Below are 27,396 nucleotides of genomic sequence, written 5' to 3' on the forward strand. Positions count from 1 at the left end.
GTCGAACAAAAGAATTTCAATAAAAAAACTAGCATGAATTTGATTAAACTAAATAAGTATCAGATTAGTACAAAGAAAGATGAGTTAGAGTTCTATAAGATGTATTGTCAAAGCTAAAGATCCTCTTAGTTCTCTTAATATTTCTAAAATTTTCTTGTTGGATATTTGTAATAATAAGTTGACATCATCAACATATACTAAGATGTATTCTTATCAAAGATTTTTTAAGTCCATATCCATGAAGGGTTAGAAGATATGAATTGCATTGCACAACCATATAGGTATTGTATTGAAATGACACAAGCCTTATTAGTAAATAGAATATATATATATATATATATATATAGTTTTAGAATATATTATTTACCAAAAGTTGCCAGCAAATTTAATAAAAGAAAAGATAATTGCTTCTTATAGCTGATTGACTTTGTCATTAATATAGAATAATAGATGTGTTATTTTTTATAATCAAATTTAGGTAGCAATAGTCAATCCAAAATTTTCTAGTATCATTTTTTATTTTATTTTATTATTTTAATCAAAACAATCAATGACATCTAAGAAAAAAAATGAAGGGCTAGTGATTCTAATGTCTAATAATTTTTGTATCTTGTTCTTCATAATATCTTGTTATTTGAGAGTCACTTAATAGCCAACTTGCCAAATAGGTGTAGTTGTGATAATGTCATATTTAAGCAAACAAATTTAATCAATATTAGTTGGGCCAATATTAAAGATATCCAGATTCTTATAAAGTAATTATGTAACTTAATGACATTGTTTGAGGTAAAATTGACATTAAGTTGCACATCTTGCATGATTATAATAAATCATTGGTATTTTGCTAACAAGATATATATGGGATTCTACAAGATTATGGTCGACATCAAAATGATTTCAAAACATAGTTTATTATTGTGACTAATGTTTATATGAGTAGTGAGAAAGAATTGGTTAACATTGTTGAATGGAAGTATGGCTAGTCGAGCCAACACTTTATTGACTTATGTGTGAATTGGAACCGCAAAAGAATTGGTTATTAGCGCAATAATTTTACCACAATAGTGGTGATCATGTATGCCATGCATGACCATAATTCAACATTATTTGGACAATTATTGTTAGGACTAGACTTTAACAAAAAGATTTTAGGACATATCAAAGTTGTATTAGTACAATGGATGTGCTACGAGAATATAACCACATTAGAAGCTTGTATTGTATGGACTAGAATATAATATTATGATACTAATATTAGAGGTAATATTTTTATATATGATTGAAATATATCTATAAATAGATATAATTATTGAAAAAAAAATATTAAAAATAAATCAAATTAGTATGTATAATTAGTCAAAAGAATAAGAGATGATGGCATCATAGTAACTGCTTCATGTACTAAACTTATAATTGCTAGTGAGATAATTTGTAATACAGTATCATGTGGTGACACAACTATATAGTAAAAAATAAAAATATGGATTTCATTATTGAAGAGCTTAATAGAAAGATGTAGTAGAAAAATAAAGATAAATAAAAGAAAGGTAGTAAAAGATTTAATCTTATTACTACTTTTTGTAAAAAAAACTTCTATTTATTTTATAGAGGCATAAATAAGCCAAATCAAAATAAACAAAAAAAGAAATTTATATAAGCATATTTAAGAAAAAATTAATAGTAGGTTAAAGTAAAACTTATCTCAAATTACCAAAAATTGATACTTGAAGAAGACCACTTATCAATTAAGGCTAATATCAAATCTTGAGGCACAAATTGAGTCTTTATAATGATTTCTAGATTCTTTTGTAGATTAAAAAATGGAATTTGAGAGAAAACTTAAGAAAAGATTTTTAAGCATTGATTTTATATCATTTGAATAAATATTGAGATTTTGAGGGATTTTCAAAGTTAGTGATGTTCTTGGTAGAATTAGGAGTTGAAAAATAAAAATATGTTTACAAATTTGAGGGTTTTTTGAATTATGTGGTATCTATACATGTAAAATTTGAATAATGTATTGGTATACTAGTTATAAATGAGTATGCAAATTTTGAGATCAATCAAACAATTAGATTGAAGTATATGAGGATTTTTATAAGTTAGAATTTGGAGTTTGAAGGTTAGTGAGTATTTATAAGATTTTCAATAATCTATTAATTGAATTGAAGTGAATTTTTTTATATGGATACTAGACTTAATTTTCAATGTTTGGATGAAATTTAAAAGTAATTTAATGATTCAAGAAGGAGATATTGGCTCTAGAAGTTTTGCATTTACGTTAGAGTAGGAGGCCACCCAACACCCGATTAGATTATCTTATATTTCTCTCAATTAGTAAATGCAATCATTTTCATCTTTCTTATGCTTATTTTTAACTAAGATATTAAGAAGTGTACAAATTTTGAGTTGATATCAAAAAATATATCAATGATTTGATCATTAGTTGTTAAGGTTTCAATTTGCTGTAGGATTTGTTAAGAATTTATTTAAGATGTAGAATTTGATTAGGATTTGCTTAGGATTTGATTTAAGATTTATCTAAGATTTAAGATTCATCAAGATTTTATTAGGGTTTGACCTAGGATTTAATTAAGGTTCAATTTGGCTTTTAAATAGGATTTGACTTAAGAATTGATTAAGATTTGTTAAGATTTTAGTTACAATTAAATTAAAGTTTGATTAGGATTTATTTAAGATTTTTATTTTTATTATATATTTAAGATTATTTAATATTTTTTAAAAAAAAATATTTCTAATATTTTTAAAAAATTATTGTTATTTCTTTATAGGTTTACTTTTATATTTTTTTAAAATTTCTTCTTGTTTTTCTTTGAGATTAGTTTGGGACTTCTTTATATTTCTTTTATAATTTCTTTTAAATTTACATTGAATGGGTCAAAATTTGATTAGGATTATTAAGATTTACTTAAATTTTATTTGAAATTCTATTAGACTTGGTAGGATTGTTGTTACATTTCTATTTATCTTATAAAACTAGGTGCCTAGTGCATTCTCAAGCAAGAAAACATATAATATGTTAATGGCATTAGGTGGTAGAACATCATGTGGTAGGGAGCAATATCCAATATGTAAGCAATTTAGATCATCTAATCAAGACTTAAGAAAATTTTATCTCTAAAATTTAGAATGGTATTTATAGTAGTACTAATTTCAACAATATTAATAATGAGTAATATTATACCAAGAAGGTAATAGAAGCTAATATTGGTGATGGCTACTTGAAGATTGGAAGATGTGATATATAGATTGAATAGTTTGATGATGGCAAGAAGAACCATTATTATATTTTAACTTGTGTTGATTATTAGATGTTGGTCGACACCTTATATTTGTCTTAATACAATTCAAGATCAAATTAAAATATATTTTTTGAAAGAAAAATCATAATTTAGTTGGAAAAAAGTAATAGATGTAATTATGGATGGACTTACAAATGCCTTTACATTCTTACCACTTAAAAATGTGACATTTTATTTAAATGAATTTATGATGTTTGAACCTCCAATATCCTTCTCATCTCTTCTTATCTTTTGAGCATGAACGGTTTCAATAAGTAATTCATCATATTATGCCGTAGTACTCAAAAAATGTTGCAAGGATATATTTTACATGTCAAACCTCTTAAGCCAACAATGTCTTGGGAGGTATCAAGTTTGTTCCATTGGTCTCATTACATATTAGAGTATTTCAAATAGCTCTATAATGTAAGTTATTGATTATCATTTGTGCAGCCATATACATATTGCTCATCTTGACAACAGGCATTGCTGGTATTTAGATTAGTGGCGACAACCAAAATAAGGATAATGTCGTTAGATTTTAGTTGTTTTGAAGTAGAAAATTCTAAATATTGAAGACAAATGTTTTGATATCAAAGTATGATTTTATTGGATGTAAACATGTTAACATCGACTTCTTGTATAAAAATAAGCAAAAAGGTGCCTATAAAATATTGTGACAAAATCTTATCACATAAAATCTTCTTTCTTATTAGTGGCTAGTTTGGCATAATGTGTAAATTGAGAGAAGTGTAGATCTAAATTCTCTTTATAATAGTATTTTGTATTGTTGAAATAATTCCAAGCTAAATTTTGTTGGTCTACAAAAATGAATAAGATTTTGTCTAGGTATTGCACTTGTAAATAAATAGAGTTACATTATTTAAGCAAGATTTAAAATGATTACGTGTCAAGGACATTAATCTTGAAGAAAGAGAATCCTCAATACACTCTTCTATTACTGAAGAAAATTAGAAAGTCTCTCAAAAGGTAATGTAATATTAACTAAAATGGCTATTGCCAAAAATAAAAAGACTAAAAAATCTTGAAACAAGACTAAGACTAGAAAGGCATTGACAAGAGTGAAGAAGGCTTCACTCTTGCCTCCATATATACTATCTAACTAAGAGCTACGTGGTAATATCCTATAAGACCTCCAACATGTATTGACTTTACTAGCTACATGTCTTAACTTACAAGGCAAGTTATCTATGTATATGCCATGTAATTGCCTTGTTCCACAAGCTACTACATGGAGATAACTTGTTCCATAAACTACCAATACATGGTTAACTTTTTGGCCAAGTTTCTAACCTACAAACACATCTAAAGTCAAAACTGTGTCTATAAAGCTTCTTGAAATCTTTTCTAGAAGACTTTATGAAATTATTCTATATTTATCTACTTCTACTTAATCATATAAGTAACTATTGAGGTTAATATATATGTTTGTGACATTACCCCCCCCTTCTAGGAACAAGTTCCATAAAGAGCAGTCTTCATATGTTGAGAAAGTCCAAGATGCGGCGACTTGTATTTGCTACATACTCCAATCTTTGCTATCTTTGAAGATGGTTGATATGTCCTCTCAACCATCTATAGTGTCACATACTAAGACAAGAAGACCATCCTATTATTTGGTCATTATTGAGGCCTTCATAACTTCTTTCAAATAAAACATTTGGAACATCGTCAAGAGTTGTTCCTACCTCTAATAAAATCACTAAACATCGAGAGTCTCTTCCAAGGTTGTGATACCACACACGTTGTATCTTGCCATCTATTCGAGGAAAGACATGTCATTCCTAAGGATCTTCATCTCCATTCCGTCATCTTGAAGGTTGTGACAATCACAATGTCTCATTTGATAAGTCCGCAAATGAAAGCTCTTGAGTTGAATCTGCTGGTTGTTGGTGCTCCATCTCATCACAATTACACAAAAGCTACAATGAAAGATAGAAGGTAGAATTTTATTATCCTTTGATCTTATTTTTATAACAAAGGTTTGATATTCTTCATCTTGATTTTGATGGATGTCATTGATAAAAGACTTCAACTTTTTTTGCTTCATTTACAAGATTCTTTGATGGCTCTCATGTGTGTTCACTAATATCATATCTGTGCCAATGAATAAGATATTCCAACCAATTTTGGTGCCACCTTGAGTCTAAGACCTCTTCTACCTCAAATTCTTGGTTATTATCCAATTCTATAGGAAGAGGTGGTATTTGTCTTCTTTCCAAGATATTCACTGTCTTATACGGCTTCAAAAAAGAGACACATGAAATATAGAGTGGATATTTATAGACTCCAGTGTCATGTTGTGGTTCGACTACTATATGAAAATAATATAATTATGTACTTAATATATAATTTACTAAATAATATGGTGAAAGCCATATTAATAGATTTTAGTTGGTTGAAGAATATAATTTGATTATTACCTTGAGAAGAGGTTATTTAAAAAGATTACTATAGAATTTTTATAATTTTAATTTCTTTTTGATAGTGGCTTTTAAGATTGATTTTGGTTGATAGTAACTTCTAAATATTTAGAGTCACCTTTGTTAAACATTGGTGAGATTTGAAAACTTATTTTGATTCTTTTATTTGGTATTTAGAGTATAAATTATATAAATCTTATAAGAAAAAGGATTGAAGAAGAATTTTGGTAGCAAAGGGAATAATTAGAGCATCAATATAGATGAATGGAGATAGATGATAAAAATCTCCATTCCTATTGGTCAAAAATCATGACCAATGGACTTTGAGGAGGCTGCCCAAGGCCATATTCGGGATTAGGGTTAGTTTTTCGGAGCCATTCAAGCTTTAAAGGCTAAAATCAAGAAGTTTAGGTTTTTGGCTATGGTTTTGGTGTAAATCTTGTATGATTTGGAGTTTATATAAAGAAGATATAGGTGCTCAAAGTTAAGGTATTGATTTAGGAGCTACTGTCACTCTTTTTGATAAAACATACGCATACGGATAGCAACTGAGGATAGGAGACCTTAACTAAAGAAAGCACTTTTGTGGCTACACTTTTTATGTACTGCTTGCTAGATTTCAAGTTGGAATGAAGGAGTTATTGAATTTTGAAGTCAGCGCATGCAATCTAAGAGTAGTAAGTGACCCGATTTACTAGTGGTTGTGACTTGAGCTGTATCTTGAGCAATTTGACAAGGTTTTGGCTCAAAATTTTAGAAAATGTATAATTTTATGTTAGTAAACTTTGTACATAAGTTTGACATTTGAATATTGGATTCTTGAAATACTAAGAAAATAGTGCTCATATGCTTGTAATTTAGGATTTAGAGTAACTTCTAGAATTTCTTAGATACCAAAAGATCGAGAGTGAATTTGTGGTTGATTGTTTTTGTGGTAAAAATTAAGAATGAATTCTACCTATCCTATAAATTTGAAACAAATTGAACAATTAGATCAAGAGTTATGAATTTCTAAAGTTTGAGACAAGAAAATCCTTCGCGGAAAAAATATGTTTTGAAGGAATTTTGTTATATTTTGAGTTTTTAGCAAATCCAAGGAGTTTTGCAAGCTAAGACAAGATTCATATAAAGGTTTAAGCTAAACTCTCTATAGCTAGATACCCAGTGTATTTACAGATAGCAAATCATGCCATACGACACTAGTAGATGTAATCAATAGGCAGAAGATTGATTTGTTCACAAATAGGAAAAAGTCGAAACCTACAATAATATAATTTATCAGAAGGATAATTAGTCTTGATATTATGACAAAGTAACCATACCTTGTCATCCATATTATATTGTGGTTACTCCTTACGATTGGCATCCGAGTTGATCTTTTGTCGTTCTTGAGCTTCTTTTAATTGTATCTTTATTGTTGTATATAGCTCTAACAAGCGATTTATTAAATCTTATGCCGCATGATTATCAACTTTTGAAAAGTATCAAGACGTGGATGATAACCATAATTGATAAAGAAAGGTATTTGTTGAGTGAGAGAATGTATTGAATTATTATATGCAAACTCTGCAATTGGTAAAAGAGTTGTCCAATCATCTTAATGATAGTTGATGGTACATCTCAAATACTGCTCCAAAACTTGATTTATCCATTTTGTTTGTCTATCAATTTGAGGATAAAAAGCTAAAGAAAGCTTTATATCCACCTTTAGAATCTTGAATAGAATTCTCCAAAATCTTGATACAAATTCAGTTCCCCTATCCAATATAATATCCTTTGGCAATCTATGATAGCGATAGATATTGTCAATAAAAAGCTTAATTATTTCTTTACATGTGATGGATTTTGTACATGGTACAAACTATGTCATCTTGATAAAATGATCTACTATCACGAATATAGAATTATAAGAACTTGAGATTGGAAGATCCATAATGAAATCCATAGAAATAAAAGACCATGGTTGTTCTGGAATGGGTAATGGCTGAAGAAGTCTGTAATGTCGATGACAAGGAGTTTTTGATCTTGAGCAAATATCATAAGATTATACAAAATCTTTGACTGCTTTCCACAATTGTGGTGACCAAAATCCTTCAATATTAGTTCCAAAGTTTTATTGTACCCAAAATATCTTGTTGCTAAAAAATCATGATGAGCTTAAAGAACATGTAATCGAGCTTCACCTTTTGGAACATATAGGTATTTTTAAAAATATAATAGATTATTCTTGAATTCAAACTTGGAAGTATCATGAGACTTAGAAGAAGTATCCTTGATATCTTGAACAAGAGGATCAGAAGACATACTTGATTGAATTTGCTTCACAAATATTGAATCAATAGTCAATATTGATTTTATAGCTTGAAGATGAAAATGCTCGAGCTTAAAGAGAATTGATCTTTGTTGATCAAAAGATGCATCTCTTTTTTTTGGTGCAAGATAAAAATGTCTAGAAAGAACATCCAATAGACCTTGTTGTTTTTCGGGTTGATAAGTGATCTTGAAATTGAATCTAAATAAAGACATGCTCCAACGAGCTTGACGATGATTCAAGACACTTGCTGGCATAAAGTACTCGAGGTTTTTATGGTCTGTATATATGGTAACTAGACTTAAGGTGTCTTCTAGATAATGATGCCATTTTTTAAATAAATCCACAATTGCAAGGAGCTCTTTGTCATGGATCTTGTAATTAATTTTGGCTGCTGAAAATTTTCTCGAATGGAAAGCTATTGGATGGAATTTATCATCTGTTCCCATTTGTGACAACACGGCACCTATGACAAAATCTGACGCGTTTGTTTCTATAAAAAATACCTTAGAAAAGTCAATGCAATATAAGTTTGGTGCAGAAATAAATTCCTTCTTTAAAGCATCAAATGATGCTTGTACTTCTTTATTCCAATGAAGTTTGTCTTTATAAGTCAAATGTGTAAGTGGAGCTACAATTTGAGAAAAATTCATGATGAAGATTCGATAGTAATTATCAAAGTCCAAAAAGTATTGTATATCTTGTACTGTTCTTGGAATCTTTCAAACTATCATAGTTTGAATCTTCTTGGGATCCATCATAAGGCCTTTGTTAGAAATATTGTACTCTAAAAAGTCAACTTGAATAGTGTGGAATATACTCTTTTCCAACTTGACATATAATCTTGTATCTTTAAGTTTCTGTAATATACGACGAACATGAAGTTCATCTTCTTCTATGTTCTTAGAGTAGATTAGAGTGTCATCTAAATAATAAACAATAAAATCATCTTAAAATTCACGAAAAACATCATTTATAAGATGTTGAAAAGCGGTCGGTGCATTCGTGAGTCCAAAAGGCATGAAATTATATTCAAAATGTCCATACCTAGTTTGAAAAGTAATCTTCCATTCATCTCGTTCTTTAATACAAACTAAGTTGTATGCTCCTTGTAGATCTATTTTAGTATAGATCTTTACTTGATTGAGTTGGTCAAAAAGTCTTGAAATTAAAGGAAAATGATATCTATTTTTTATGGTAATCTTATTGAGTTCTTGATAATCTACACACATCCATAGGAATCCGTCTATCTTCTTCACAAATAAGATAGGAGCTTTAATTGGAGATTTAGAATGGCGTATGAAGTACTTTGCTAAATTCTCATCAATGTACTCTTTTAATGTAGCCAACTCATTCTGCGATAAGCTATAGATTGGTCCAAATGGTAGTTGAGCTCCTTCTTGCAAATCAATTGAACAATCATAAGGTCGATGTTTGGAGAGAATATCTATATTTTTCTTTTCAAAAACATCTTTGAATTCTTGATATTGCTTAAGAAGACCACTCAACATTGTTTCACTATTAGAAATAGGTGTAGCATATATAGCAAATGATGATCCTTTTTTTGGAGCATCCATGAAAGCTTTTGTATCTACTAGTAAAGGTTTGAAAGTACTGGACTTATGTACTTCTACTTTGCTAATATGATCTTGGATTATACTATCAAAAAAGTTAAGATTACGAGAAATCTAATCTATTTGAGGATTATATTTTTTTAGCCATGATAATCCTAAAATAATCGGATTAGAGGGAGATTTTATTACATTAAATACTACTACACTATTATGATCTTTAATTGCTATATCTAAAGGAATAGTTTCATGGGTAACATTTTTCGAAGACAACAAACGACCATCTATGACTTCTACATGTACGGATTTAATTTTCTTCACTAAAGGTATTTTTTGATTTTTGGTAAAAACTTTGTCTATAAAACATGCTGAGGCTCTTGAATCTAACAAGACAAAGATTTTATAATTATTAGGTCCTAAATATACTTCTATTATAAAACAAGGTGAGGGATTTGAGGAGAGGATAGGACTTGTATTAGGTATTGTACATGATTCCAACCGCATGGTCCGTATTGTAGCTGGAGAAACTTATTTTTCAACATATTATCTTCTTTGGTAATTGTGCTCTTCATTTTGTAATTATGTTACTTCTTTGGACAATATTGAGCACTGTACTTAGCTTCTCCACAATATAAACACAATCCTTCTTGGTGACGTCGAGTCTTTTTCTGCTTTGTAAGAAGTTAAAAATGTATCATATCAATTTGCATTGGTTCTGATTTTGACAAATACGTTTCAGAAAACTTGAAAGCTGTCGCCATTACTTGACTTATTCTTCTTTAACCAAATCTTTGTTCTTGACGCCTTTCAAATAAATAATTATCGTATGCAATGGCTTGAGTAATAAATTGTTCCAAAGATTCTACTTTTGGCATTGTTAATAAGAAATCTTTGACGCTATCCTTCAATCCATATCAAAATTGGTTGATAAGTGCTTTGTCGTTCCAGTCCACGTTACAAGCAAGATTTTGGAATTTGGTAGCATATATAATGGCTGATCGTGATCCTTGCCATAAAGATAAAAGCTTGGTCTCTATTACTCATTCTCGATCATTTTCTCCGAATGTGGCCATAAACACTTCTAGGAATGAATTCAAATCATAAAGGAGTCGTGAATCTTTTTCCATTAAAGATGCAAACCAAGAGGGAGCACTTCTTGATAATAGTGCGCTTATAAATCCGACTTGGATAAATCTATCAAGATATTAGAAAGGGTGCAGCCTTAGATAGAGCTTGATTTGTTGCAAAAATCCTCAAGATTTTGATCTTGTTCCATCAAACTTCTCAGGAATACTAATCCTTGTCCCTGTCATACTTGTAGAAGCAAAACTGTCTGGGTTTGGTTGTGACGTTGATCTACTTGCTTCTTTCAATTGCATAACTTCTTATTGCAGACTCTGAACTTCTTTCATAGGCATAGGCATAGTACTTCCATAATTCACATTGAAAATACGTGAGATTTCCACTCTTAGAGTATTGACAAGCTCATGAAGATTTGCCATAGTTACAAATCTATTCTCACTTCCGTTGAGAGAAGCATCCATAATCTTTCCTTCTATTGACAACTCAAATGAATTCAAAAGTTAAATTAGAGGAGGGTAATCCACAACGTCTAAAAATAAATCTTACAAAGAGAGGTAATCCACTCTCTTTAAGGAAAAGATCAGTGTTAAAAAATAAGATTTTTTGTTTAAAGGTGGATAGTCCGCAACCTTCAAAATACAACAATTGAAGTAGGATAATCCACTCACTTCTAAAACAAGACAGAAACAATATATTAGCACTCTTGTCAAATTGTCAAGGACATGAATCTTGAAGAAAGAGAATCCTCAATATACTCTTCTATCACTGAAGAGAACTAGAAAGTCTCTTAAAAGGTGATGTAATATTAATTAGAATGGCTATTGCCAAAAATAAAAAGACTAAAAAACCTTAAAACAAGACTAAGACTAGAAAGGCGTTGACATGAGTGAAGAAGGCTTCACTCTTGCCTCCATATATACTATCTAACTAAGAGCTACGTGGCAATGTCCTATAGGACCTCCAACATGTATTGACTTTGCTAGCCACATGTCTTATCTTGCAAGGCAAGTTATCTATGTATGTGCCATGTAATTAGCTTGTTCCACAAGCTACTACACGAAGATAACTTATTCTACAAGCTACCAATACATGGTTAACTTTTTGGCCAAGTTTCTAACCTACAAATACATCTAAAGTCAAAATTGTGTCTATAAAGCTTCTAGGAAGCATATCTAGAAGACTTTATGAAATTATTCTATATTTATCTACTTCTACTTAATCATATAAATAACTATTGAGGTAAATATATATATCCGTGATATTACGTGCATTGTCTAGTAAAGAAGTACTATACTATAATATGTAATATATATTTAGAATATAGTAGGTATTGACAATTATAGTGATGTGACAAATAATTGCAAGATAGTTGTCATTTAAGAAAAATTAATCAAATGATAATGTTGGTAATTTTTTGAAGTCGATGTGAGATTAAAAAAAATAGGTTTTGTTATGGCAAGTGAAATTTGTAATATAGACGTGAGGACTTAAGATGCTTAGGGGATCAATAAGTTGTTAATTGCTACCATAATGAACTATAGTTTATGTAAGATTTGTTCTTGGAAGAGAAGTTCAGTTAGTTGTTGTGAGGTTATAAATATGAATTCTTCACATGACACCAAAAGTGGTTCAATTGAAGTAGGTAATTGTGTCTCTGGTTCTTATGGCATTGATATTGATTGAGTGGAAGAATAAATAACTTCTATAGTCATAGTTATGACAAATCCTTTGGTGGCAAAATAGACCATTAATAAAAAAAAATTATAGTATCTACAAGTATTTTGGATACTACAAGTTTTTTGACCTTAAAAGGAAATAATAACATGGTAAATAGAATGTTTATCTTATTAGAGGATTTGAAGCACTAGTTTGATTGATTGTATATTCTAATAGTTTTATGGGAATTAAATCTCTATAAGTTAGTATGTCTTCTTGAATAGTATCAAATCTCACTCTGAAAATCCTTCCTTTGTGTGTTACCATGCCATTATGTAATGTTGTAACTATTCTTTTCAAAAGAATCAAAGCACATAATATAGTTTAAATGCACTATACTTGTTGTGTCTAATGTCACAGTTATTAAAGAATAGTAAATCAGCCATATTTGGAATGACTTAAAAGTTGTTGGATCAAATGACAAAATTGCTTAAAGATATCCACTTCTTAACATGAGAGATTGCTATTCAATGCCTCTTGTAAAAAACATGGTTCTTATAAAATTTGTATAAGTCATAACACAATATAATGTTGAGTAAGTAGGGAATTGTGTTTTTCTCAAATGACTGATTTTTAGTGCCGAGCTGATAAAATATTGACATTTCAATTAAGGTGTGGATATCAATAAGAAAAAAAATCCTTGCTTTTGATTGGATGATGTTGCAAGGTATAACAAAAGTCAGCTTAGTGTTTCATATACATATGATATAGTTGAATGTAGAATCTTATATTATGCCTACTTGATTCAAAGACAATGTAGAGCTTCAACCTTCATTAATGCAATCTTTGTATTACAATGTTGATGATAAGTTGGCTACATAAAGTATCTCCACTAATTATTATTGACTGAAGTCCAATAATAGATTAGTGTGGCTCTTTGATAGTTTGATGTTGTCTCTTTGCTCACCATTTGTTGTGCTAAGCTATTAGATTTTCTATGCTAGTCTTTCATCAGATGACTAAGATTCTTTCAAAGAGTTTCAAATATATTAACTTAAGATTTTCTTAGAAGCCATCAAAGCAATGTATGTTGACATGATTTTTCTCTTCCATTTATAGACTTGAGTTTGTGTGTATTTCCATGCATGCAATTACTTGGCATCTCGACTAAAGAATTGGTTTGTCTTGATTCTTGTCTCAACTAATCAAGTATGACCAACCAAGATTGATTTAATATTATGTATAGAGTTAAGATCTCACTAAAGGTATATAGAAGCTTGAAATTACCAACCAAGATTGATCTAATATTATGTATAGAGTTAAGATCTCACTAAAGGTGGATAGAGGCTTGAGAGTGAAGTAACTGGGCCACAAAACATGGAAATATTCTAAATGAGAACATTCACAAGGAATATGCAGGTCAACACCAATAAAATACACCTCAATACCTATTGAAGCTTGTTCAATCAGTCAATTTCATATTAGAGCAAGCTTGCATAACATTCCTATTTAGTCCTACAATTATGGTTTGTCTATGTTTTCATTGGGTGGCACAAGATTTGTGTCCCCATGTTCCTTATTTCTATATTAACAACTTTCATAGTGATTTAATTGAAAGTAAAAATGGAAGGTTATTGATTCAGTCCCACTGTTGGGCAAGTGGAGTTGGCCAATCTCCACACCAAAAACAGAATGTCTTTGAAGTTCTACAGGCCTTTATTTCACCCACCCACAGGAGACCATGTCTTTGCTTTTTGCTTTACTTCGCTTTGCCTTGCCTTCAAACATTTGGGACATGTGACCACAAATTAATGTTATTGTTCTTCTTCTGCTACTTCATACTCCTCTCCTACCCGTTTCAAAACAGCCCCCATGGGAGCTGCCTCCAAGGCGGCCAAGGTTCCCCCTTTGTTTCAGAGGAGGAGGAGGAAGCAAAATCCCTTGTTTCCGTGGCTTTCTGCCCTGGCTCCATGCGAGTCCGGAATTCTGAAAGCCGGGGCAGGGAGTTCGGAAAGGGGAGAAAGGCATGGCCGCGCTCGCCCCTCCGAGGATTGTTTAGGGCAGGCGCTTTGGAGAAGAGGTTTGATTGTGGCATCTCTTCTGAGTGTCTGTCGGTGGTGCCTGGTGTGGCACTTTCCTCCCACCCTCCCTGGGCAATCGAAGAAGACGACAACGACGAAGAAGATGAAGGAGGACGAGGACGAGAACGAGGAGGCGGAGAAGAAAAGTCTACACGGGCGCATCATCCCTTTCATGGACAGCTGCCGCCCCTGACTGACTCCTTCCGACGTTGGGCTCTCCTGCTATCGCCGCTTCTCTTCCCCAAACTGCCATTCGCAGCCAAGCTACAGTTTCTTCCACGTCTCCTCCCCCTCCTTCTCACAAAGGTTTCACTTGCTCGGATCATTTGAGGAATTACGAGTGTGTCGATTTCTTTCGCTCTCCAGCGTCGCTTTTGGAATAGGGAAGAGTGTGGTTATCTTTTTGTCGTTGATTCTTGACCAATGGTTTGTAATACTGAAAGTTTCAAACGATGAAGAAGAATCCATTCTGGACTGACTGATCCAAATAATCAGTGCACAACAATCTTATGGGGGAATAGAAGTTTGTGTGGCGATTGCCAATTTTGATAAGCTGTTTCTGTTCTAGGAATCTTTTCCCCTCAATCTAAGCATGTTTATCAAGTGCACCAGCAGCTTAAATAGTTTAAATTTTTTCTTTACAACTGAGATTAAAAGTTAGGATAATATTGAATTGGGTATGCAATTCAATACACTAGAAAACATTTTAACTTGATCATGAACAAAATTAGCACTGTGTCAATATCAATGAAAAAGTCAGTTCTACAACCACTAAAACAACTTAAATTAACTCACCAAACAAATGACGTATCACAGATTTTATTCAATCTATTTATGGCTTTACTTCCTTGTCTTAGTTTTACAAAACGATCAAAATTCCTAAATTTTAAGTCTGTATAAAACATGCATCAGGATAATCTTTATTACTTTTCTACATATGTGTATTTTCACACACAAGAAACCACGTGGCTTGTGTTGTGTATAATAATTTAGAAAAAGTGGGACAAAGCTTTCAAGAGACTTAAAGCATTTACGTTATTAGGGTGAAGTGGCAAGTGCAAAAGATAGGGCAGGAAGGTAGACACCGGGGAGCGGGTATAGAAGGGTATCAATCGGGTGGAAAGGGTATGAATCTGGGGGTGGAGGTGAGTGGGGTGGGAGAAGGAAAGAGGGGAAGAGGCGTCGGAGGAGGGACCTGATTTGGGTGGAGATACATCAGAGGTGGGGGGGGGGAGGGGGGGTGGGGGGAGGAGGAGGAAAAGTAGGGGAGAGCCACAATAAGGATGATCTCTCCCATCTCAGGGCCAAATAAGAAACAATCCCAGGCACTGCACTTTGCATCGTTGCACTCTCATTCATTGCTGAGACGCGGGGGTGCTGCGAGGCGGCAGTGCCGGTGATGGTGCTACTACTGTATGCATGTGCACACCCTCCTCCTCGTCATATGATGATGATGATGATGGTGATGATGGTGCCGATGCCGATGATGATGCTGATGACGAGGATACTATAAATGATCCGTCGAGGCTTCCGCTCGTCGCAAGGGCTGGCCCATCGCATTGAGCGCACCGGGTAGAGTGGTGACCTTGTGCGGTGGTGGTGGTGTTGGTGGTTGTAGTAGCAGTAGTAGTTGTAGTCGTGGTTGTGTTAGGGGAGGAGGTGCTGGTGGTGGTGGTCAGAAGCTTCGTGCGACTGGGCCGAAACGGACCGGTCAGAAAGGTCGGAGAAGTAATTGAGAAAGTTACAGACGGGAGCCAGGGAGGGCCGGAAAAATATAGAGGCATGCACATCACATCGCATGTGGTGGTGTGTGTGGGCGCATGGTGGTGTGTGTGTAGAGAGCGGAGCAGAGGGGTTGATTGTTTCGTTTGCTGTGACGAAGGAAGGTGATCATCGTGCCGAGGAAGGGCGGTTCCCGGGGAAGGGTGTGTCTGTGAGGAGCAAGGCAGATTGGAACGAGCGGAAACCTAAGGGGTGTGCTGTGTTGGCGGTGGTGGTTTGAGTGGAGGAATGGTCGTGTGAGAGAGGTGTTAACGCGGAGAGGTGTCGCGGGTTTGGAAGAAAGGGAAGGAAGGAGAATTGTAGAATTGAGGGAGGGGATGGGGGGATTGATGAGGGGAGGAGCGATTGATGTAGGCGATGCGGTTGTTGAATTGGAGTGGGGTGTAAGAGGCGAGTAAGGAAGAAGGGGCAGGGGGGGAGGGTAGGAAAGACGGAGTTGGAGTTTTTTTTTATGGAAACGCGCAGCCGCAAGCGGGTGGAGGCCACGACGCATCGGCCATCCACTGCTACTTCTGCGCGCGCATCGAAAAGAGCACGACATTCTGCTACTGGTGCTGGTGCGGGCGCATCGTCTGCATCCGGCGCTAGTCCTAATCCTCCCCCTCGCACCCGCCCTTCCACTCGCACATCCACGGCTGCCGGTGCCGGTGCATCCACGGGTCAAATTGTAGAGAAAGGAATGGATACTGGCGCAGAAGCAGTACCATCGGGTTCTAGGAGGGATCGCGAAAAGTCATTGAGTCGAAGAGAGAGCGACAAGTCTCTTGCCGAGACACTGCATATAGGGGAAGAACAACGAGGAATTGCAGACAAAGAAAGGGAAATGGAGAAAGGAAAAGAGAAGGAGACCGATAGGGTTAAAGATCGAAGCGAAAGGGCTGAGCGAGCAGAGAGGGCGGAAAGAGATGAGGCTGCCAACACCACTGCAAGTAGTGGCGACGACGAGAACGATGGCGAGGGGGGCAGCAATGTGCACCAGAATCTTGCCTCTGCGAGTAGCGCCCTCCACGGTTTGCTCAGAAAGCTCGGTGCTGGACTTGATGAACTATTACCATCATCAGGACCATCGTCACAGCAAACCAGCAGGTTGAAAAGAATCCTGTCAGGATTGCGGGCAGAGGGAGAAGAGGAACGGCAATTGGAAGCATTGTCTCAATTGTGCGAACTTCTGTCAATTGGGACGGAAGAGTCTCTGAGTAACTTTTCCGTGGATTCATTTGTTCCTGTTCTGGTGGGGTTGCTGAATTACGAGTATAGTCCTGATATCATGTTGCTGGCGGCAAGAGCTTTGACTCATTTGTGCGACGTGCTACCATCGTCATGTGCTGCGGTGGTGCACTACGGTGCCGTGCCGTGTTTCTGCGCCCGATTGCTGACAATCGAGTACATCGACCTGGCAGAGCAGGTAGAACTGGAGCGTATAGCAGTAGTGAGAGTTGGGGGTTGCCGAAGTGGACGAGGCATGTACCCTGGGTTGTTGTCTTGTGTGAAATCATGTGACGATGGAGTGGATGGCGGAAACATGAAAGACTTTGAGTCTGGCTTTGGTTTGAGGGCGTGGCGATAATTAGTCGGATAGTTTTGATTTTGTGGCATGTGTTGGAGTTACATGTGGGTTGGCCATTTTGGATTGGCGTTGTTGAGAGGGTTGCTGCAGTCCGCTGGCGGCAGGGAATCGGCAGTGAGGGATGTTTGTTCAAATTTGGAGTGTGAGTTAAGATGTTCAAGTCGGCGCTGTAACGTGAATGCCTGCATTGCGTGGAGTGTGAGGTGTGGCATGCGGAGAGTGGGTAACAAGAATGCGTTTGGGGTTATGTGCAGTCTTTGCAGGCATTGGAGAAGATTTCTCACGAGCATCCGACCGCGTGTTTGCGTGCGGGAGCACTAATGGCGGTGTTGTCGTATTTGGATTTCTTTTCCACGGGTGTTCAGGTGAGCATTTTTGATGGGCATGCGCGGGGTGGATGGAGAGCAAGCTGCTGTGTTGTTGGATGGGTGGTCTGTAGGAGGCATGTGATGGGGGAGGGTGTGAAAGGGAGTGCTATCAGCGAAGTGAGGTTGGATGCTGGGTTGAATGGTGATCCGCATTGTGTAGAACAGGTTGACGAGAAATGGGGTTGGCTTGGACGTGGGATGTGGGGGAAGAAGCGAGTAGGGTTAAGGCTTGTGATCGTAGGGGTGAGTCTGTTCGCATAACCAGGCGTGATTGTGTTGTGGGCGTGCCATGGGTGCAGAGAGTAGCCGTTTCCACTGCTGCTAACATGTGCCGGCAGTTACCATCGGATGCAGCAGATTTCGTGACGGAAGCCGTCCCTTTGCTGACGAATCTGCTGCAGTATCAGGACTCGAAGGTACGAGTGTGGGCTTGGAAGTGGAATATTTAGATCGTTGTGGGGTGGATGGAATGTGTGAATGGGTCGAAGTTTGAGCTGAGAGGGTTTTGGGGGGTGGGGCGGGTAATGGTGTGGGTCTGGAGCAGGTGGTGGAGCACGCCTCGGTGTGTCTGAGTCGCATCGCAGAAACGTTTGGAAGTTCGTCGGAGAAGTTGGACATGCTGTGTTCACATGGGCTGATACCGCAAGTGGCACGTCTAATTTCAGTGACCAATTCATCGACGAGTCTGATTCCGCAGGCGTCTCTGAGCACGTCAACTTATACGGTATGTGGGGGAGGGCGTGGGAAGGCTGTGATATTAGAGGCGTGGAGATGTGAGCTGTGTGTGTGTGGATGCGGAACCTGTACGAGGGACGGGGTTTCTGAAAGTTGTGGAGATTTGTTTGTGCAGGGCTTGATCCGGTTGCTGTCGACGTGTGCGAGCGGTTCAGCAGGTGCAGCAGAGAGTCTGCTGACGCTTCGGATAAGCAGCATACTGAAAGACGTGCTGGCAGGATCGGGGCTGATTTCTAGCACGTCCGTCACTGCCTCGTCCGTGAACAGGCCGCCAGAACAGGTAAGTATTTCTCTATTGTTTGTTGTTTGTGAGGGCCGGTAAAAGGGAGTGAAGTGGGGGAGTGTGGTGATGTGGTTAGCGAGTGTCGGAACGGAGCAGTGGTTGAGCTGTGGAGTAGTATGGTTCAGGCAGTGGGTAGAGTCTGCATTGACGTGAGGTGTACGTGTTGTGTGGGATCAGCTATACGAAATTGTGACGTTGGTGAATGAGCTGCTCCCGCCGCTGCCGGATGGTCAGGCAGTCCCTTTGGCTGCGGGGGCAGCGCCGTCGTCGTCGTCGAGCGTGGGCGGAGGATCTCGAGGTGGACGAAAGCATTCGGGCATGACAATTGCAAGCAGGGCGGAGGAAGGTGGGGGTGGGGTAGGCGTGGAAACATCGGCTCGTGAGATACTTCTGCGAAATCAGCCGGAGCTGCTGGAACAATTCGGCAATGACTTGTTCCCGGTGCTTGTTCAGGTGAGGGAAAGTGGGGCAGGATGGTGGAGGCGGTGATGCGGCGGATACGTGTAGCGACGTGGATGGAGTGGTGTTGGGAGTTTGGGAGCATGTAAACTGAGATGGTTGGTGGGTGCGGTTGACAGGTGTATGGGTCGAGCGTGAATCCTCCGGTTCGGCACAAGTGTTTGGCGGCGATCATCAAACTGGTCCATTTTACCGCGCCGGAAATGTTGCGGTCGTTGTTGCAGGAGTCGAACATATCGAGGTATGCAGACGCAAATTGGAATTTGGGGACGTTATATGGAAGTCGATGGTGGTGAGAAGTGCATTGAGTGGAGCGGGAGGTAACGGTGGTCAGGTTGTGGGATTGGTTGCAGTTTCTTGGCGGGCGTGTTGGCATCGAAGGACATGTCGCTGCTGACGAAGGCGTTGCAAATAGCGGAAATGCTGATGCAGAAGCTGCCGGATGTATTTGCGAAGATGTTTGTAAAAGAGGGAGTGGTGCATGCACTAGACACTCTGATCACGTCGGAGCAGGTGGGAGCCTTGTCCCCCCCAGGTGGGTCTCGGTCGGCGGATTTGGCAGCGAATGCAGTGGTGACTGCCAGCGGGGGGATCCTGCCTCCACCTCGACCTCGAAGGGGAGGGGCGAGCAGGAGGAAGTCGATGGGGAGCACGGACGAGGAGGCTGGGTTGTCGACGAGCGCTCCATTGTCTACAACGATGGCGTCGCCACCTTCCGGAGGTGAGCCGTTGCGGACCATCCGGTCTGGGCTTCGGGCAAGCGCGATCGCGCGTGCGAAGAAAATACGCAACACTTACTTCCCGGGAGACGCGGGGGCGGCGGATGAGGGTGTGACAGAGAGTCTGCGGAAGCTGAAGAAGTTATGCGCGCAGCTTAACGGAGAGGCAAGTGGTGGGGAGGGGAAGGGAAAGGGTCTAGGTGGTGGGAGAGGTGCGGGATTGAGCGAGGAGCAGCTGGGTGCGGTGGTGGGCGTACTACTTGGGGAGCTGGGGGCTGGGGACGGCGTGTCGACGTTTGAATTCGTGGGGAGCGGAGTGGTTGGGGGCTTGATAAACTACTTTACGTGCGGTAACACTGCGAAGGAGAACGTGGAGGACCCAGGGTTGCGGGAGCAGGCGCTGAAGAGGATGAAACAATTCATCGAGGTGGCTCTGCCTCGGGAGACAGGCGTGAGCGGCAGCGATGCCCCTCTGACGCTGTTGGTGCGGAAGCTGCAGAATGCACTGGCTTCGTTGGAGCGGTTCCCGGTGGTGTTGAGCCACGCACCTCGGTCGAACAGCGGGACGGCGAGCATTGCGGCAGGCCTGAGTGCGCTGACGCAGCCTTTCAAGCTGCGGCTGTGCAGGGCGACGGGGGACAAGACGTTGCGGGATTATTCGAACAACATCGTGCTGATCGAGCCGCTGGCAACGCTGATCGCAGTGGAGGATTTTCTTTGGCCACGGGTTAAGCGTCATGAGCGGGCAGGGACAGCAGCGACGGGCGCAGCAAGCACGAGCGAGGCGAGTGCTCCCATACCAGTCCCAAATGCCGAGAGGCGGCCGTCGACTCGTTCTCGTAGTGCGGCGGCGGCTGCGGGGATGGGTAGCGGGAGGAGTTCGGAGAGCTGGGGTGGTGCGAGTGGGGCGAAAGGGAAGGGCAAAGCCGTGAGTCGGTCGCTGGGGGCAAGCCCAGGCGGCGACGAGTCGCGGGGACCTGAGACTCGAAATGCAGCCGCTCGACGGCGTGCAGCAGCTGCGAGCGCGTCAACCGAGAAGGCTGCATCGGAAGGCGAGAGCGAGGTATGGGTGGGTTGGCAGGGGACAGTGTGGATTGTAGGTTGTATGAGTGGGTGTGGGTGATGGTTTCACGATGCGGTGTTACTCTGGGCATGGTGATGGTGAGGGTTGCAGGGTGGTGGGTGGCTATGGTGGCAATGGGGGATGAATGTGATACATGATACGCTTTTGGGATGGACGTATGCGTGGGAGCCTGAGCAGAATGGTTACTGGATGGTCTGTATTGTGCAATTTTACCGGTAATGGTGGTAATGGGTTGCGGTGTGGAGGGGTAGTGTCTGTTGAGGAATAGCATTGACGGGATTGAAACTAGATAGAAGCGGGTGAGATATGTATGCATATATTCAGGAGGGGTCGTGTTGGTGATGGACGTCGGAGATTTCATGCATCGGAGAGGTGCGTGATGGTTGTTGAGAGGTGGGTTGTGGATGTCGGGTGGAGCAGGAGGACGTGGAGGTTTCTCCAGTGGAGTTGGAGGAAGCCGTGGCGATGGACGAAGACGATCTCTCTGAAGAGGAAGACGAGGACGAAGACGATGATCACGACGACGTGAGCAACTGTTGTTTGTTGTGCGATCATATCGTTGGTGTGCATTTGGGACTGGGAGTGGATTAATATTGGAACTATTGTATTTTTGGGGATGAGGAGGTCGTTGAAACTGTGTGATCGGATGTGTCAGGTTTTTGGGGACGATCCAGTGGCGCCCTGTAAAAGAGACCAAGTTCATGACGTGCAACTTGGCGACGCGGAGGGCGGGGCCGTGGCATCTTCGAGCGAGGCGTCGCAACCTTCGGGAGGTGCGAGCGTGGTTAGCAGGACTGGCGCGTTGACGTCGGGTGCCGAATCGAGCGGGACGAGGACGGGGGGATCTCGTGGTGCGTTGTCGTACGCGGCGGCAGCCCTGGCGAGCGCCGGCGTGAACGGCAGTCGGGGTGGCGGTCGTGAGCGCAAGTCGGTGGGAGCGGCGGCTGCTGCAGCAGCGAATTCGCCTCCGAAGCTGGTGTTTTGTCTCGGGGGAAAGCAGCTGAACCGTATGCTGACAATATTCCAGGCGATTCAGCGTCAAGCAGTGGCCGAAGAGGATGAAGAGGAGCGGTATGGGGGATCTGAGCATGGCGGTGGCAGCGGACGCAGGCTGTGGGACGAGGTGTACACGATCACGTACCAGAGGGCGGACGCGAATGGGGAGGCGACGGCGTCCGCGGTTGGAAAGTCGGCAAGCGCAAGTCCTCGGGGTAAGGGTTGCGGGTCGGCAATGGAGGGGTCGTGGCAGCAGGCGTCACTTCTGGACAGCACGCTGCAAGGAGAACTGCCTTGCGACCTGGACAGGTCGAACAATTCGTACAGTATTTTGTTGCTGCTGCGGGTGTTGGAGGGGCTGAACAAGCTGGCACCACGTCTGCGTGCTCAAGGTGCGTTGGAGGCGTTCGCCGCGGGGGAGGTGGATAGGGTGGACGAGTCTCCAGGTGCGGGGCCGCTGGTTCCGCGGGAGGACTTTTTAAGCAGCAAGTTGACTCCAAAGTTGGCGCGTCAGATGCAAGACGCGCTAGCGTTGTGTAGCGGCGGGTTGCCGTCTTGGTGCGGGCAGCTGACTCGTGCGTGTCCGTTTCTGTTTCCGTTTGAGACGCGTAGGCAGTATTTTCATTCAACAGCATTCGGGCTGTCGCGGGCGCTACAGAGGCTGCAACAGCAGCAGAGCGCGGACGGGGCAGCGGCTTCGAACGACCGGGAGCTGCGGGTGGGGAGGCTTCAGCGTCAAAAGGTGCGGGTGTCCCGACAGCGGATTCTGGAGTCAGCGGCGAAGGTGATGGAGCTGTACTCGGGGCACAAGGCGGTGTTGGAAGTGGAGTATTTTGGGGAGGTGGGGACGGGACTGGGGCCTACGCTGGAGTTCTACACGCTGCTGAGCCATGAACTGCAGAAAGAAAAGCTAGATATGTGGCGGTCGGAGACGATGATGAAGTCAGAGGCAATGGCGGGGGTTGAGTCGGCGGAGGTGGAGGCAGTGGACGCGGACGTGGAGATGGTGGAGGAGGAGGTTGCGGAGGTGGAGGCGCTGTCGATGGGAGAGGGCGATCGGGGGAGCGCTGAGGGGGGAGCAATCTCGGGAGAGTACGTGACCGCTCCGCAGGGGCTGTTCCCCCGACCTTGGCATCCGGACACGGACCCAGGGAGCAACAAAAAGTACTGGAAGGTACTCGAGCATTTCCGGCTGCTGGGGCGGGTGATGGCAAAGGCGCTTCAAGATGGGCGGTTACTGGACGTGCCGATGTCAACAGCGTTCTACAAAATCATTTTGGGGCAGGCAAGTGAAGGAGCGAATGAAAGACGGTATTGGTTCTGGAGTGCAGTTCGCATGAGTTTGTTTGGGCCGTGTGGAGTGGTGCAGAGTGGTGTAGCGGATACGTGGTTGTGGTCTAGCCGCGGCAGCAGCGTTTTGCAGGTGTGTGTGACGTGGGTTGATGTTGGAGGATGGGTGCAGGAGTTGGACTTGTACGACATACAGACGTTGGATCCGGAGCTTGGACGGACGCTGTTCGAGATGCAAGGTTTGATTAGGCGGAAGCAGCTTCTTGAGACTCATGGTGGGAAGCGGGAGGAGGTAGAGGCATTGACTTTCAGGGGATCAAGGTTGGAAGACCTTTGCCTCGATTTTACCCTTCCAGGGTACCCGGAATACGAGCTGCGGAGCAACGGGCGGGAGGTTGCGGTACGTAGCGAGGTTTGAAGAGATTGTTGAGTTGTGTTTGAGGGGAAATTTGCAATGAACTCGGTGAGGAGGGGTATGGACTGATTTAGGCGGGTTGCATGTACTCTCAGGTGGATCTCGACAACCTGGAAGAGTACGTATCGCTGGTGGTGGAGGCGACGGTGAAGGTGGGAGTTGGACCTCAGATTGAGGCGTTTCGGTCCGGGTTCAACCAGGTACAGTGGTGATAGTTAATGGGAGATGCAGAAGAGTGAGCGGCCGTTCGGGACCGATGGTTGGTGTTTGTGTCAGTGAGGTGTTCTGATGGGTTTGTAGTCGTGATTTGGATAGATGTGTATAGGTGGTGGTGAGTGGCATGTGGTTGTTGCAGCAGGAAGTGTGTGTCGGACGGGGTGTAATGTGTTTTAGGTGATAGTGAAAGGAGTTTCAAGGGTAGATGGTGACTCTGAGTTGGATGCGAGTGTGCAGGTGTTCCAGTTGTCCTCTCTGCAAATTTTCAGCGAGGACGAGCTGGATTATCTGCTGTGCGGGCGACGAGAGCTGTGGGCGGTAAGCTTGTGGTCGCTTTTACGCTTTAGTGGATTGATTGTTTTGGTGATGGGTTTGGAGAGAGTGCATGGTTGATGTTTTGGGTGAGGTGCTGATCAGGAATTTGTGGTGGTCTGTGGGATGCAGCCGGAATCTCTTCCTGATATTATGAAGTTCGACCATGGATATACTGCGTCGAGTCCTCCTATCCGAAACGTAAGTAGATGGCCTTGCCCGAGGTTGTTTCAAAATGGGGAGATGGGTTGGGGTGTACGCGTGTGATGAAAGGGTAAGCAGGGGTTGGGTTCCGGGATTTATTGACAGGGAAGTGTTGGTGTGATGCAGCTGTTGGACATAATGTGCGAATTGAGTCCGGAGGAGCAGCGAGCATTTTTGCGATTTGTGACGGGAGCGCCGCGACTTCCTCCTGGGGGACTCGCAGCGTTGAATCCGAAGCTGACGATCGTTCGAAAGGTGCGTTGGGAATTGCGGTTTGTGTATGGAGGAGGTCATGCCAAGTGTGAGGAAGGGTGGGTTGGGAGTTGTTTGGAGGTGTGGAAGGAGCAGGGACTGGAGCAGATGTGGGGATTGCATTGGGTGGTCGAAGGTGTAGACATGAATGGTGTTCTGTTAAAGCGGGAGTCTGATTACGAGGGGTGGGTGGTGGTATGGTTGGCAGCACCCGACTGGCGGTAGCGGAGTGGCACTTGGTAGCACACCACCTGGAGCTGCAGCAGGAATGGGGACGACGTTGGCGGACAGGGATCTGCCGAGTGTGATGACGTGTGCGAACTATCTGAAGCTTCCTCCGTACTCATGCAAGGTGAGGATGTTTGTGGACGCGGGACTTGGTGCGTGGTTGCGTACTTTGGGTGTGCATGTGTAGCGTAGTGAGTACCGAGTGGAGATGCAGAGATTTGGTTGCGGCGGGCTTCTTGGGATGGTTAGTAGAGTTGGTACTGACAGGGTGGTGAGTGTATGTGCAGGAGATCATGAGGGAGAGGTTGTTGTACGCGATACATGAAGGACAAGGGTCGTTCGACCTGTCTTAGATACATCTACATATATACATATATATATTTTTTGTGGGTGTGTAGCGTCTCAGATTTGAGGCGATCTGCTTCGTGGAAGAAGTTGAATGGGGTACTTCGAGCTCAGGAGGTGACGTTATAGCAATGGAACGGCACTTGGAAGCAGGGATGGTGCGTTTCCAATTTAATGTACATAGTGGACATGGATGGTGGCGTAGTTTGTGGACGGGTTGTCCTAGCGAGCTTCGAGACGGTGCTGATGATTTTATTGGCATTGTGCGAACGGCATGCAGTAGACACGATGGAAACTACCATACCTGGTAGTTGTATGGCTTTTCAAACAGAAGGGAGATGTGGAGGCATCTTGGTTTACCGAGCAGTCTGTATGGTGTCTGCCTGTTACTGATTATGCGACAACTGTACTGGGTGTGATGTGACAGCATGCTGCTCAGTTGCAAATCTACAGTTTAGTTCTCTGAAATGGATATAGCCATTTTACATAGTTTTATTTTAAACAGGTGTTTTGGATAGTGTATGCAGGCGAAGTTGTCAGCAGCAGTAGTGATTTTATTGATCTTTTCCTGCTGTTTGTTTCAGACTTTGCTACTGGGTTGTAGGCTTTTGTCGTTGTTGTGTAATATTTAGTTTTGAATATCATTTGTTGGGTTTGGGGGTATCAATCTAGTTTGTTTCGGTTCGCTCTCAGTGGAAGCGTTGGTTTTTCTCGTCTGGTTTGTCTTGCACATGCGATTTAGCCGTTGCCTTGCTTTTAGACCGGTATTCTCTGAACTCTAGTGGTTTCGTTAAGGTAAGTTACTTTCCATGGGAATTTACCGCTTCAAGTACCTCGTTATACCAACTCGGCAAGCAATTTTAAGGAGTATCACTTACTACATCCTCTATTGTATCTCTCCATGCTTAACCGTTGCTTCCGCTTGCCTCCTCCACTCACTATTTGTGCTTCCTCGGTAGCATCCCTCTTCATTACGTGAAGCGAATATAGCTTGTCATGTGATGAAGATTTCGCAGCTGTCAACGTTTCAGAATTTGTGACCTTAACGGCTGAGCCGTCCGAAGCTGAAAAACCTAAAGTTGTTGAGACGTCTTATTACGGATGTGGTGTAAGGACTGAAGGCAGAAAATGTTGCTGTGTCGACTTCTATGTGAAACTCCAAATCTTGTGCCGCCCAATGCATGCACTATCGCGTAGATTCTATTGAAATATGTGTGCTTGTGACCTGCAAAACTATTATAACCTCTTGATTTGTGAGGATCTTCTTCCGGGCGAAACTCACATATCCCACTTTTGGATGTGCGTTTGTATGAACGTCTCTAGGGGCGAGGGCTCAGGACTCTGCCCAAACTCACTACCTAGAGACTGGGTAAACTGCATACCTAGTCCACTCATATCATGTTCATAGGCTCGATAATTTAACAATCTGTACTCTTTGGTGCCTAAAAACAGCATTGATTCGGTTTACAGTAAGCAGGGTGCACAAACTAAAAGTTTCGTCCATGCAAGAGCTTGTTTTCACTAGATTCCTCTTCACATCGTCTCCTTGTCACTAGTAGTCTATTGGGCATGGCCTTCGACCATAGTAAACATCTCCTTTTCACATAGTCTCCTTGTCACAAATGCTTATGCAATGCGCATTGCATCTTCAATAGCATTGTTGAAGTAAATCTCATGGACATAGTAATTATAT

The 27,396-nt window shown here is 41.2% G+C and overlaps 1 protein-coding gene across 1 annotated transcript; it reads left to right on the forward strand.

Annotated features, from left to right (window-relative positions):
• Positions 1–15,728: 15,728 nt before the first annotated feature.
• LOC112282819 (E3 ubiquitin-protein ligase UPL3) lies at positions 15,729–26,370 on the forward strand. Its single transcript, XM_090250530.1, has 17 exons — positions 15,729–17,635; positions 18,052–18,162; positions 18,465–18,581; positions 18,710–18,889; positions 19,016–19,180; positions 19,361–19,636; positions 19,762–19,883; positions 19,996–21,424; positions 21,866–21,970; positions 22,101–23,726; positions 23,904–24,131; positions 24,242–24,346; positions 24,600–24,680; positions 24,807–24,875; positions 25,005–25,133; positions 25,339–25,482; positions 25,646–26,370. The coding sequence occupies exons 1-17, from the start codon at positions 16,682–16,684 to the stop codon at positions 25,709–25,711; spliced, it is 5,907 nt and encodes a 1,968-aa protein (XP_090106656.1). The 5' UTR covers positions 15,729–16,681; the 3' UTR covers positions 25,712–26,370.
• Positions 26,371–27,396: the final 1,026 nt, after the last annotated feature.

Source organism: Physcomitrium patens, chromosome 5, assembly GCF_059467195.1.
Source record: "Physcomitrium patens ecotype Gransden chromosome 5, ASM5946719v1, whole genome shotgun sequence".
Taxonomy (NCBI): Eukaryota; Viridiplantae; Streptophyta; class Bryopsida; order Funariales; family Funariaceae; genus Physcomitrium; species Physcomitrium patens.